This window comes from Aedes aegypti, chromosome 3 (assembly GCF_002204515.2).
Source record: "Aedes aegypti strain LVP_AGWG chromosome 3, AaegL5.0 Primary Assembly, whole genome shotgun sequence".
NCBI classification, from domain to species: Eukaryota; Metazoa; Arthropoda; class Insecta; order Diptera; family Culicidae; genus Aedes; species Aedes aegypti.
The window spans coordinates 129,259,722-129,273,469 of record NC_035109.1 but is presented as its reverse complement, the minus strand read 5'-3'; the positions used below and the strand labels follow the sequence as shown (position 1 = coordinate 129,273,469).

The window sequence follows — 13,748 nt, the reverse complement described above, 5'->3', positions numbered from 1 at the left end:
GTCCTATAAAAATGTATGCTCTTATTTTGAAGAAATGCAAAATAGCATCTTATGAGCTTAACAAATTTACTTCAACTAGTTTGAACACATACTTTATCAATTTCAATTACGATGCAACCATCTACAATGTTGTTCGCTATGAAATCAAGTACCATCCCGGTCTCAATTGAACGCGATCAACAATTTTCTTGAACCAAATAATAGTTGATGTGATGTTTCCTAAATGTTTGAACTCAAAATCCCATATCTACTTCAATTGAAATGCGCCAGCTCATGGAGCGACCAAATGAGCTGAAATTTTCAGGATGTCTGGTTCTAACGCTAAGGTACAATCCTGCGAACAAAAATTCATTTCCATTAATTATATGTGGAACCGTGATTTAAAAAGGGCCCATGACGGACTGTTCTCCTTAAATCACGCCGTTCGTAAAGCGCAAAAGCAACAATAAGAAAACACTCAACATCTCGCTGACAGTCGCTTCAGTCGTAGTGATTGAATAACCGCTGCATTATTTTCATTTTAGGGAGGCTATCGGAACACGGTTCCTACGGTGCTAGAAAGAAAATGATCCGCCAAATTCTACTCAAAAACGACATCCTGGTTCGTTTGGTGGCTGCCCGAGCCTACAGCCAAACTCCGACTGGTAGCAAACCTGCGGCGGCCAGCCAAGCAGCAGCTCCTAAACCAGTGAGTGCTGACGTCCCCGGATTGAGCAGCAAGTGTGTTCACAGCAAGACGGGACCAATCGGTCCGGGTGCTTCCCGAGACGGCGAGTACAAGGTTCCGGAGTACTATTGCTATGACAAAAATAGCTACTTTGAGGCCGAAATCGAAATGAACAAATTCCGGCTGCCACAACCATCCTCGAAGCAGTAAAAGCGAAGCTTTTGTGATTGATTAGAGGTTGGCTATAAAAGAGGTTAAAATGTAAATAGAAAAATGAATAAAATGAATGAATGAATGAATATAGTTTGTGTTTGATTTGGTTCAAAATCTTTTGAAGACATAGGTACAAAAATGTAGCATCGAATAAGTTTACATTAAAAAATATGAGCCTACTTATCATGAATGTTATGAAAAACTGATACATGTTATTCATTTCAACATGGTGATTCTAAATTCACGGGATTAGCTTTCTCTTATTAGCAATAGATACATGACTAGAGTACTGAACACTAGTTTTTATATTTCACATAAAATTTATTTATGTTTTAATCTGCAGTGGAATATGCATTTCAGATTCGATCAAACTCTGGAGCATTTTTATGCGTTCAACGAACGTCATTCTGACAGTCATTTGACATTTAATTTACAGTGAGATCATTGCACCATAGTTTCCAAACAAAAACAAAATCACAATGCAAAAACGGCATCACAGGACATTGTACGTCGTGTCCTTGGAGAGTGCACTCAATCACCTATAAAACGGTTCAAATTTCTCATTGAAAAGTTGGAAAAATCCTGTAGATTGATACTTTATATCACTATAAAGTGAATTTTTAAGCTGCTAAGATGACCAAAGTGGATATACCGTTGAAAAATAAGGTCGATGCGTCGGCAAATTTCATCCAGAATGAAAAAGATATAGAGGTGCAAGTACGAGCACCAAAAAGGGTGCTGCATTTTAGCGATGGGACACTGGAGGAATTTAGCGATGATGAGCAGGACCAGGTGGATGCTGCTGGGAAGGATACGATTATGACGGATGTGGATGAGGTATGATAGATTGATTTTATTGTTGATATATCCCATGATGGAATGAAATCATAATTTTGCCTCGTAGAAGAATTTTATGATTCATAGCAACCAAGGTTGTTTATTTGTTTTTCTTTTGCGACTGCAGATTACATCGATTGCCGCTAGAGGGTCTGAATGTGTTGTGCTCCAAACTAGATGGCGCTTATAGTGTTTTGGTTTCCCCAGATAAACAAATTTTGTTTTATATATATGTTCTCATTGGAAGTTTTTAATAATCTGTGAATATCTTATAAGCAGTGTAAATCGTGAAAACTTTCGTTTGTATGTTGTTAGAAAATAAATTAACTACTTGATGACGGATCGATTTTATTTTTTATTTGTTTTCTCTTGTTCTATGTTAGACAAGTAGCCAAAACAAATCAAGTAATACTGTATAATAATCGTTGATACTAAATCACTTGCATGTAAGGTTTTCAGTTCAGTTCAGAAATTGCCTTGGCTTCCCTGGGCATAGAGTATGATCTTACCTGCCAAACGATATACGAATGTGGAAATGGCAACGTAGGCAAAGAAAGCTCTCAGTTAATAACTGTGGAAGTGCTCATATTATTATCTTAATGAACACTCAGCTGAGTATGCAATTTATTAGTTTGTCCTGTGGTTTCTTTTATGAGTTTTCAGAGTATTATGTGTTCCTATGAGCATAAAAAATACAATCGATTAGAAAAAAGTTGAACTTCTTAAAATATTTCTTCTGAGCCTCTATTTAAATGATAATAAATCTTCGAGCAGTTTAGTGGAATACCTCCGATTCTGTTTTTGCACGGTGTTTTTCTACACGACCGTGCAAAAAAAAAAAAAGTTTGCATACATTGTTTTCCGTCAAAACCTTATTTTAGCATTAAACGTCAAAAACAGGTGTTACTTTTTTTTTGCACGGTTTTTGAAATTTTGAACTGAAAACTGAACGCATCCCCCGTGCAAAAACAGAATCGGGTGTACCTATAAGTAGATGAAAAAACCGAATTTAGTACTTTAATTCCACTAGAGTTTGTATTTTTTGACAGATTTTCGATGGTTGTCTTCAAGTCGAGTTCAGCATACGACACTGAAGACGGCTTCACCACAGTTGAGGTCGAAATACGCGTATCTGTCAAAAGATGCATACTCTAGTGGAATTAAATGGTATATTACTAAATTCGTTTTTTCATCTACTCTATTTAAAGCTACTTTACGAGTTTACTTGAAAATTTCAGGAATAAATATTTCTATAATTATTTCAGAAATCTTATAGGAATTTTTCATGTCTTCTTCTTCTTCTTTCTGGCGTTACGTCCCTACTGGGACAGAGCCTGCTTCTCAGCTTAGTGTTCTTATGAGCACTTTCACAGTTATTAACTGAGAGCTTACTATGCCAATGACCATTTTTGCATGCGTATATCGTGTGGCAGGTACGAATATACTCTATTGCCCTGGGAAGTCGAGAAAATTTCCAACCCGAAAAGATCCTCGACCGGTGGGATTCGAACCCACGACCCTCAGCTTGGTCTTGCTGAATAGCTGCGCGTTTACCGCTACGGCTATCTGGGCCCCCCAATTTTTCATGTATTCTCAAGAATAAGCGAGAAATTTATTGTTAGTATTTTGAAGAATCCTTGGATTCTTGAATCAATCTTTTACGACATTTACGTAATCTGCGAGAAGAATTTTGATTACTGGTGTTAATTTTGAAAGATGTCTGCATTCTAAACTTATAATCAATTCTGAAGGTGAAACTGTTTGGAATACAACTTCTAAGGTTGCACCAAAACTCCATGGGCACTAATCTCGCGAAAGAAGCATCCAATAACAGTGCACTTTTTATTTTGGCTTGTGCACAAGCAGAAAGCTTAAAATAAGAGGATCAGCAACGTTTGTCTACTATTTCTCTAGTTTAGTGCCTTTGAAAACGTGAGTGGCCACAAGTCGGCCATTGTGACGGCCATCTTTAGGTTCCGAGATGTTCCACCGTAAACGTGTTCGCAGAAATATTTCTTCATACACTTTCAGATAAATCCTGTGATACATGTCATTGTTGGAGGGATACAAGAAGGAAATGGTGGATTTTATTATATAATTTAGAGTCACAGAAGAACTATCAGCAATCTGAAAAAAATTCTGAGGACATCGCAAGAGTTGGATTAGTTTTGTACATCCCCTTGCTTCTTCTTCTTCTTCTTGGCATTAACGTCGTCACAGGGACAGAGCCTGCTTCTCAGCTTAGTGTTCTTATGAGCACTTCCACAGTTATTAACTGAGAGCTATCTTTGCCAAAATAGCCATTTTCGCATTCGTATATCGTGTGGCAGGTACGATGATACTCTATACCCCGGGAAGTCAAGGAAATTTCCATTACGAAAAGATCCTGGACCGACCGGGATTCGAACCCAGACACCTTCAGCATGGCTTTGCTTTGTAGCCGCGGACTCTAACCACTCGGCTAAGGAAGGACCCTTGCTGCTAACTCTTTCAATTACTTTGCAACGATGTTTTCAATCGTAAATTGTTTCATGTGTTTCGTATGTTTTTCTGTGAAAAAAAGTTCAAACCATGAACAAATTTTTCAATAAAAATAATGTAAATTGACGCTTATATTGAGCTGTTCGGTAATCCAATCCGCATGGTTATTGAATTAATTAACTTATTACGCGTGGTAAAGATGGACAAATTATGGGTGAAATTATGAAAAAAATCCACGTACTCGGCTGGGATTTGAGCCCAACTTAGTTATTGGGTCACCAATTGGCTCGGTAGCTTAGTTATTAAAGTGCTTGTTACTACTAGGTTGGACAACACGTGGGTTGCCAGGACAAAGACCTCGGCAAGCTTGGCTAACCAACGACCTGCCTTTTGAGGTTGGGTGCGTCAAGGACCTCTTTGACGGCTAGCTCGACCTGGAGCACTTCTACGGTCTCAAGATCGGCTGGAGTGGACCTACTTAGCTAATCAGACCTCGGATATGGGGGGGGGTGTACAATTTCAACTTTTATTCCCTAAACTTTACAGTGCTGTGTGGGTGAGTGTGGTGTATTATACTTGCACTATTCCTGTATACCGGCCGGTCTCTGCTGGAAAACTTGGAGCATATCGAACAGTTCTGGAGTCGAAGGAGAACGTGTTGGCTCTTCGTTGTACTAGGGTACTCTAGGTCGCTGGACTTGTTCTGAGGGGGGGGATGGGTTGGATCCCAGGCACGTTTGGATCGCTTCCGTGGTTCGCAACAGGCTTCCACGCCGAAAAGGTGTCCGTACGACCGTGAATACGTAACGGAACTCCAGGCTGCACTTCGCGGGTTTTAAACACAGGAAACACTCGTCTGTAGACCTAACCTACTATTAGAGGGATCACGGGCTTTGCATACTTGATTCGTATATCTTCCTTTTTTTCAAGAACTTCTTCACTGTTCTTAAACTTCTTCATACATACTTCACTTCAAACTTTTTTCCTTTAATAAACTTTAATCTTGTTTAACAGCTGCTTTGGCTGAGGTCTTCTTCAAATGTAGAACGAGTCATTTCCTTAGCGCCTACTGCTCCCTCTATCGTTCAATAGGTCTGATTAACTCTCCTCTTTTCCCCTTATTTTCTCTCTATTCCACTGAACTCTAACTGTCCTATTTTTTTCAGCAGATTTTCGTGTAGTGTACTGTGGTTATGTAGGGTACTAAATCTAGGGGTATATATAAGGCATTATGTTTAATTTAAATTTGAAAATGGACGACATGCAAATAGTAATAATAGGAAAAACAAAAACTTACAAACTAACAGTCTTATTGTTACAAACGGTAACACGCTCGTCTAGCATATAAGAGTCCTGGGTTCAAATCCCAGCCGAGCACGTGGATTTTCTTTTATAATTTCACCCATAATTTGTTCATCTTTACCACGAGTAATGAGTTAATTAATAAAAATAATTTTTCAATGCTTCAAATTTCAAGAATTTGATAATTTAATGTAAACATTCTAAAATATGATTATGTTGCTAAATTCTAGAATAAATGACTTGTCTGTTTTTGCACTGCGGCAATTTGTTTTTCAAAACTTTACATATTTTCATTGCATATTTACTCTTCTACTAAAGTACTCAAAGTGTTAAACAATATTTTCAAACATGAAATATATTCAATTTTTTTGTCTCATTTCCACAGTCCAAAATGAACTGGAGCGATTGGATGGTTCATAAAACCTGCAAACTGGGCAGTTCTGTCTTGGCCGGATGCGATTATGTCGGAGAAGGACTTGCATCGTTTCTAGGCATCACCACACCGAAGTACAGTTTCGAAATTGAAGAATTCAAAAGAATGCAAGCGGAACAGAATGCCGAAGATCAAGCGATCAAGAATTTCGTTGTACAGAACCGACCGGCCGGAGACAGTGGAGTTGCTGAACCATCATTGGAGGAAAGTCTACCGACTGCCATACGAAAGACACCCGCGACATCTAACGTTGTTGAGAACGCCCCAAAGGCAGAAACACGAGTTGCAGTAAGCAATGAAATTGAGAAATATTAATCGAACTACTTTTTGAACCTAATTTAAGACACCAAATGAGCACACATTGCAGTCAGTTGTAATCATTTAGTTCAGTAAGCAGAATATAAAGATTATATATTTATTAAGAATAAAATAGAAGGACAGTGCAATTTGCAGAGTTAGTTTTGCATTGCGGATGGAATATTGTATATTATCTTTGATATGAGTACATATAATAAATAATTTTATTGACTATATTATATAGTATCAGAATATACATTGCTTGACTTTTATTTTTCGACATAGCGTCTGGTACAATCTAATTATTTTTTATATATTCACCTCATAAGATGTGCTGCTTTTGAACCCTTAACAAAACTTCTTCTTGTGAAAACCATGGAGCTGCAGAGGTGATCTCGATCTCTACTAGCAATGGACGTCACACTAACCTTCCCTTCTTCGATGACCTTAAGGACGTGGCCGGCACCTTTATTGACATTTTTATATTTGAAGCTCACAAAATTGTTTATTGAAGATGGTATGCTACTCCCAAGCTGCATCTATTGATTCCCTGTACAATTTTGATTATTCCGTAGTAGCAACAACAAATTGTACGGTCATCAATGCCTATGCTTATGTTTATTGAACAATAATGCTTAAATAATTTAGAAAACTTAATGTAGAGATTAAACCGTTTGGTGGTTACAGTCACACTACGCTTTTCTCTCAAAAGTCTACGAGGCACATGAACATCCACAAATGAAATCCATAATGGATTTCTAACATCTACTCAATGACCGCCGAAATTATTCTTCTTCCTTTAAAAAATCAACTCTGAGTTTGTTTCTCAAATATACAAATTCTATCTAAGGTTGCAATGCTAGTAATGGACCCCTTAGTAGCTGAAGTTCAATCTCGACGCTTTTCCGCAATGATATCTCAGATGCATATACCTTTTGTGGAGTCTAACAAGTTATATGTTTTTACTTCATAGTACGCCTATGGAACATACAAAATCATTCGGTTTTTCCAGCGAAATATGCATTTGGAAAACTGTTGTTTACAAATTTGATGTTTACTATTATGGACCCTCCATTTGATTCCCATGTAATCTGGCTCGCTGCCGACGTGCCTATTATAGACCCACCTGCAAATGCGTATTATGGACCCTTTTATGTGGTTTCATTTACAAAACTGTTCAAATATCTGTATTTATGCGTCTCAAATCAAATATTTTGCCAGAAACTGCTGACTAACAATGCAATCAAAGTTCCCCCGGTGGATTTTCATAGGAATAAGGTTGCTTTGAGTGTTTATTTTATGTTTTACTGAAGGGGGTCCATAATACGCAAAGGGTCCATAACCGGCATCGACGCAAAGGGTCCATCCCTATATCTAGGTACATTGTTGTGAGTTCTGAATGATTTTCACAAACCAGAAATCATTATCTTGTTTCCATCTTACATTCTAATTTCGATTTTAAACATCTATTCCTCGCTTGCACTTTGAAACTACACCGTATTGCATAGGTTTTCAGTTATTTAAATGAACAAGTCGAAAGCCACCAACTTATAAATATTGTAAAAATGGAATTAAACAACAATTTTCCACATTTACACGCCTACTCATAGAGTTTACATAGATGAATAGAATGAATTAAAATAATTTCAGTCAAAATAAAGACATTTTCAATCTACAATTGGTTGATGAAAGTTTGATACAGTCTTACTTTTTCAATTGGTCCCTGATCTAGGTTTGTGTAATAATTCAGAATGAGAACATCATTGAAAAATGGTCTTGGATGTCGAGAATATATAAGGGTCCAAATTATATTGGTTTCCCTATCTACTTTGCAGTATAGTATATGTAATTAGACTCCGGATAAGCGGCAGGGCTTCAATGACCTGGTTGTAAAGGAATTTCGATCAAAAAGTGCTACACTTCATTGTTCACATACAATAGGTAGGTATATGGTACAGCGACTTGTTAAAGGTGGGGTTTAGGGCTTCAATCGTTCTCGTAGACTCAATTCCTCTGAATGTGCAAGAGCTATAATTTTTAACTAAATTTTAACTAGTGTTTAGTATATGAGGTGTGCGTTTGTAATGTGTATATATGTGAACGAAAACAGTGATGAAAGGTGTTTAAAAGAATCTACCGAATCTATGGTTAATTGATAAATACATTACCAATTTTCAATCAACTCCCGGGTAGAGGAGAATTGCAAAAGAATAACAAAACTTATCATTAAAATAGAATTTTTGAATAGCAAAATTTGTTCTTTGTTTGTTTGAAATAAGAGATAAAATAACAAAAAGAATAACTAAGTTTATATGGCATAAAAACTAAATAATATCATATTTTGCCATTGTAATAACAAAATAATAGTAAACATGTAGGCAACCGTAAATAACAAAATATGTTGTTATTTAGATATTGATAATAAAATAATAAATAAATAACCTATTCACGAGTAGATCAAAATAATGGTAATTTTAGATCTTTGACTTTAATATCTAAATTTAGCATGATTTGCTAATGTTGCTTTCCTGCAAAAAAAACATTTGCTTTTTAAACCTTCAATGAATATCATACGAATAGTAAAATGAGCTATTATGGCAAAATATGATGTTGGTTTGTTCTCATGAATTATTTAAATACAGTTTTCAAACATCAAAATAATGACATATTTTACTGTGATGGCGATGTTTGTTATTCTTTAGATATTTCATGTTTTTTTTAGTATTTTTGCAAAAAAAAAAAAACAATTTTGCTTTGAAAGTATATTTTGCTATTGATTACTTATTACATGACTTTCAAGTATAACATATCAATGGCAAATTTTGCTATGATTGCACGTTCTGCTATTGATGAGATATTTATGTCATATGCTAATAACATAATAATGGTTAAACTAGATATGATTGCAGAATTTGTTCTTATTTTACCATTGTTTTGTTATTCACCTCTACCCGGGCTACAAAAACAACGTCAACATAACAACACATGTAAAAAAAATATTTATTCAATCCCTGTTACGTCAGCAGCGGTTGTTTACTCTAGAAAATAATTTCAATTGCATTTTTTTTTGTTCTGAGGCATTTTTACGGGGGGTTGGGACATTTTGCATAAAGACGTTTCGCATACGGACGTTTGGCATAATGAGATTTATACGCCTTCTTCAAAATGCTACCTGTATGAAGAGTATGAAACCGCTTTATGCGAAATGTGCCACCCCCATTTTTACGCCACTTTAGAACAAGCTGTGTAATATTTGGCCATTATTCCAGAGAATGTAAATACCTTTGACCACAGAATTCGCGCCATGTTCGATCACTGACTTTTTGAAACAATACATTTGTTTCAAGAGTTTGATTTGAAAAAACGAAACAAAATAATGCAAGCGTTTTTGGGTAAACAGAGTTTGTTTCTAGAACAACTCTGGCCGTTAAAAATCTTAAGAAAAAAACGTTCTGTGGTTTTCCAATATTTTATAGATATCTTGCCAATTAACACGATTATTAAGGAAATAGCAACTTATATTCACTAAACTTTTTTTAAATTTTATGGAAGGGATTATAAGAGTATGTTTAAGAAAAAACTACTAATTGAACTTTAACACTTCACTTTTGCAAAAGAAAAAAATAAAATACTAAAAAGGCGAGCAAATACCTTTAAACTCTAATATGTTGCTTTTCTTGACAGATAGGCCTGTTTCGACTTACAGATTTCTTCAGTGTCGACTTTTTTTCTTTATTATATTTTCAATGTGAGCAAAATGGTGGTCGAGGTACACCAAGGAACATCGACATATCTCTAAAGTCGGCTATAGGACATTGCTTGGTCGAATGACATTTGGTTGAAAGTAGATTAGGCCGAATGGGAATTTGATCAAAATGATGCAGAACATGTGGTCGAACGGCATTTGCCCAAACTAACATTTAGTTGAAAGCTTAAACTTTTGGAGAATATACATTCCATCAAAGGCTATTAGTGAATCACTCCTCGAAAATTTCAAACGTTCCATCATCTTCTCGCTGCTGGTGACCAATCGATCAAGTTTTCAGCACAATCACTGATTGTCTGGTTCTATAGAGTTGTGTTTTTGTTGTGAAGGAGTAAATTAAGTGTGAACATTGATGATTAACGTAATTGATCGACTAGACTTTAAAATTGATTATTAAAATTGATTCCCATTTTAAACATTGTTCTCAAGTGGTTATATTTGCTAACAAATCGGTTTTTTTTATATTATGTCAATCCTTTAGTGGTTGGTTAATGCTGATCATCTTCCGAGTGCCAGACAAAGACTCTAAGCTTTACTGTGCACTATGTCCCTCCAGACATTTAAGGGAAATGGTCCTCCAAAAATCAAAAAGGTTGGTGTCAGGTCCTTCAAGCCAGCCGTAAAAATTTAGCAATGAAGGGGCCTTCCTTTAGCAGGAAGGGGCCTTTCTTAGCCGAGTGGTTAGAGTCCGCGGCTACAAAGCAAAGCCATGCTGAAGGTGTCTGGGTTCAATTCCCGGTCGGTCCAGGATATTTTCGTGATGGAAATTTCCTTGACTTCCCTGGGCAACTTTGGCAAAAAAAGCTCTCGAGAGTTAATAACTGTGGCAGTGCTCATGAGAACACTAAGCTGACAAGCAGGCTCTATCCTAGTGAGGACGTTAATGCCAAGAAGAAGAATATGAACCAGGACAATAGGCGAAAACCACAGCAACGAAAAGGGACTAGCGATTGTAAGCTCGGTACGTGGAACTATAAATCTTTCCACTTTTGTAACATTTGTCAATGTCCCATTAAAGTAAATTAATAAGAATTGTAAATAATTGTATTAGTTTTACATGTTTAGGAGTTAGCTTTTTTGTATTGTATAAAGTTATTTAGAATATATCCGCCCATCGACACGCCGTCCGCTACCAACATCGCTGGCTACCAGCTACCACAACCACGATATGGTTGGTATACGTGGTTAGCAGGAAATGGGAGAGAGTGGGAGAGTAAACGCCCATAGCTGGGGGTTCGTTGGAGCTCGAGCTCGATGGCGGTGCCATTTAAGTTTCGGTCAGCAAAGTGTGAAGATCGCGTTAAACTGGGCTGATCGAGAGAAGCGTTGCGAAAGGCAAAACTAATAAGTGTGCATGTTCGAACCGGCAAATATCGCGTTCCCTGAGTGTGATTAGCGATTGTGCTTTAATCCCCTGTGAGGCCGGAAAAGTGAAACGGTCAAAGGTGGCGGATTGTGAATCTCTAGGCAGATTTCGAAAACGTCTGTGAAGCTGTAGTTTGGGGGGGATAACCCACGTGCGTTACCGGAACAGCCACCTCCTTATTACATGGACGCGAGTGACTCGTATTCCGCAAGGCGATAGTTCGCGCCAAGAATTCCCCGACGCGAGTGCCCTAATTGTGAGGTGCAGGGCTGTTAAGAATCATGAGCGGCTTGCGACACTGACGAAACCAGTCTTCTCACTGTCACTAGACAAAGCTATATTTCATGTGCTCACTCCATCATGTCGCATGACGGGGCTCTCATGAGAGCGATTGTAAAGGTTTTTTGCTTTTAAAATTTCTATCTCATTTTGGAGAATTTTGGGAAGCAAATGTGTTTGATGAGTAAAGAGGATATCCATTAATGATTCTTGCGATATAAATAACAATTAAATCAGATAATGAAATAAAAATGGTCTAGTTTACAATTCCGTCACAAGCCGTAGCGACGAAAAAAAGAAGGAGAATTTGAAGAAAGCGTCTGTCATTGTCTCGCCGTCCGATGACAGTGAGAGAAGCATCTATGTAAAAGTCGCGCGACAACCTCTATTTACATTGACGCTTTCCAGCACTGGTGAGGTGGACGCTGAGGCAGCGTCCCGGTGCTCATATCCGACGCCTGTTACCCCTTTGGCGGCGGTGTCATCACTGCGAGCGGAGCGGCGGCGCGGGCGCAACGTAAGGTAGCTCACGAGTGGCAGAGTAGGCAGTCCCTGAGGTTAAAGGTGAGTTGCATGAACCTCTAATTTGTTATACTTTGTTGGGAGCACGCGCATACTCGCCAATGTGCTGAATGGACCGCAGATTCGGCATCGTAGTGTTGCAAAAAATGGATTGGAAGAACTCAGCATCACTTTTTCATCGATTTCAAGGCTACATACGGTAGTATTAACCAAGTAGAGCTATGGAAAATCATGGACGAGAATAGCTTTCCCAGGAAGCTCACGAGACTGATAAGAGCAACAATGGAAGGTGCGCAAAATTATGTGAAGGTTTCAGGCGAACATTCCAGTTTGATAAAAATCTCGCCGGGAACTACGACAAGGTGATAGACTTTCGTGCCTATTGTTCAATATTGCGCTAGAAAGTGTTATACGAAGAAACGGACTGCTTAACAGCCAAGGTACGATTTCCACGAGATCCAGTCAATTTAGTCTCGAGCGTTACGACTCATACAGTTTTTTTTTTAATTTCGAGGGGGTCGAATATTTCCAATTTTAGCGTTACGTAATAAAGAGATGCCACCTTAGCAAACGTGGGGCAGAACTGAGGAGTGATAGATGTTATTTATTTTATTTAGTTGGTATTACATCAATTAATTTGATAAAACCTCGTTAACGATGTTACGCCAATTTACTCGGTCCATGGCTGTGTCTCTCCAACTTCGATTTTGGCTCACGTTCTCCAGATATTGTTGCACCTGATCAAGCCACCTCGCTCGCTGTGCTCCTCGCCTTCTTGTGCCAACCGGATTCGACGCGAACACCATCTTTGCAGGATTGTTGTCCGCCATTCTTGCAACATGCCCTGCCCAGCGCACCCTTCCGGCTTTCGCAACCTTCTGGATACTGGGTTCGCCGAAGAGCCTGGCGAGCTCGTGGTTCATTCTCCGCCGCCACACACCGTTTTCCTGTACTTCGCCAAAGATCGTCCTAAGCACCCTTCGTTCGAACACTCCAAGTGCTTGCAGGTTCTCTTCCAGCATGGTCCATGCTTCATGTCCATAGAAGACCACCGGTCTTATAAGCGTTTTGTACATGGTACATTTGGTGCGAGGGTGAATCTTTCTCGACCGCAGCTTCTTCTGAAGCCCATAGTAGGCGCGACTTACACTGATGATGCGTCTTCGTATTTCACGACTAACGTTGTTATCAGCCGTTAACAAGGATCCGAGGTAGACGAACTCATCAACCACCTCAAAAATATCCCCGTCTATCGTAACACTGCTTCCCAGGCGGGCTCTGTCGCGCTCGGTTCCGCCTATCAGCATGTACTTTGTTTTTGACGCATTCACCATCAGGCCGACTTTTCTCGCTTCACGTTTCAGGCGGGTGTACAGGTCTGCCACCGTTCCAAATGTTCTGCCGACAATATCCATATCATCCGCGAAGCAAACAAATTGGCTGGATCTTGTGAAAATCGTACCTCGGTTATTGAACCCGGCTCTCCGCATGACACCTTCTAGCGCGATGTTGAACAGCAGGCACGAAAGTCCATCACCCTGTCGGAGTCCCCGGCGGGATTCGAACGAACTGGAATGTTCACCCG

General features: G+C 38.6%; 2 protein-coding genes across 2 annotated transcripts; both read left to right on the top strand.

Annotated features, from left to right (window-relative positions):
• Positions 1-446: 446 nt before the first annotated feature.
• On the top strand, positions 447-966 carry LOC5576103. The gene has a single exon (XM_001662398.2). It carries the CDS (start codon positions 566-568, stop codon positions 875-877), a length of 312 nt encoding a protein of 103 aa, XP_001662448.1. The 5' UTR covers positions 447-565; the 3' UTR covers positions 878-966.
• Positions 967-1,317: 351 nt separating this feature from the next.
• On the top strand, positions 1,318-6,486 carry LOC5576104 (protein FAM177A1). Its single transcript, XM_001662399.2, has 2 exons — positions 1,318-1,717; positions 5,886-6,486. Exons 1-2 carry the CDS (start codon positions 1,514-1,516, stop codon positions 6,246-6,248), a joined length of 567 nt encoding a protein of 188 aa, XP_001662449.2. The 5' UTR covers positions 1,318-1,513; the 3' UTR covers positions 6,249-6,486.
• The last annotated feature ends 7,262 nt before the right edge of the window (positions 6,487-13,748 follow it).

Excerpts from the sequence above, each read along its gene's own strand:
- LOC5576103 (XM_001662398.2), top strand. The coding sequence starts at position 566 with ATGATCCGCCAAATTCTACTCAAAAACGACATCCTGGTTCGTTTGGTG.
- LOC5576104 (XM_001662399.2), top strand. The coding sequence starts at position 1,514 with ATGACCAAAGTGGATATACCGTTGAAAAATAAGGTCGATGCGTCGGCA. Across the intron at positions 1,718-5,885 it reads TTATGACGGATGTGGATGAG|TCCAAAATGAACTGGAGCGA; the intron begins GTATGATAGATT and ends TCATTTCCACAG.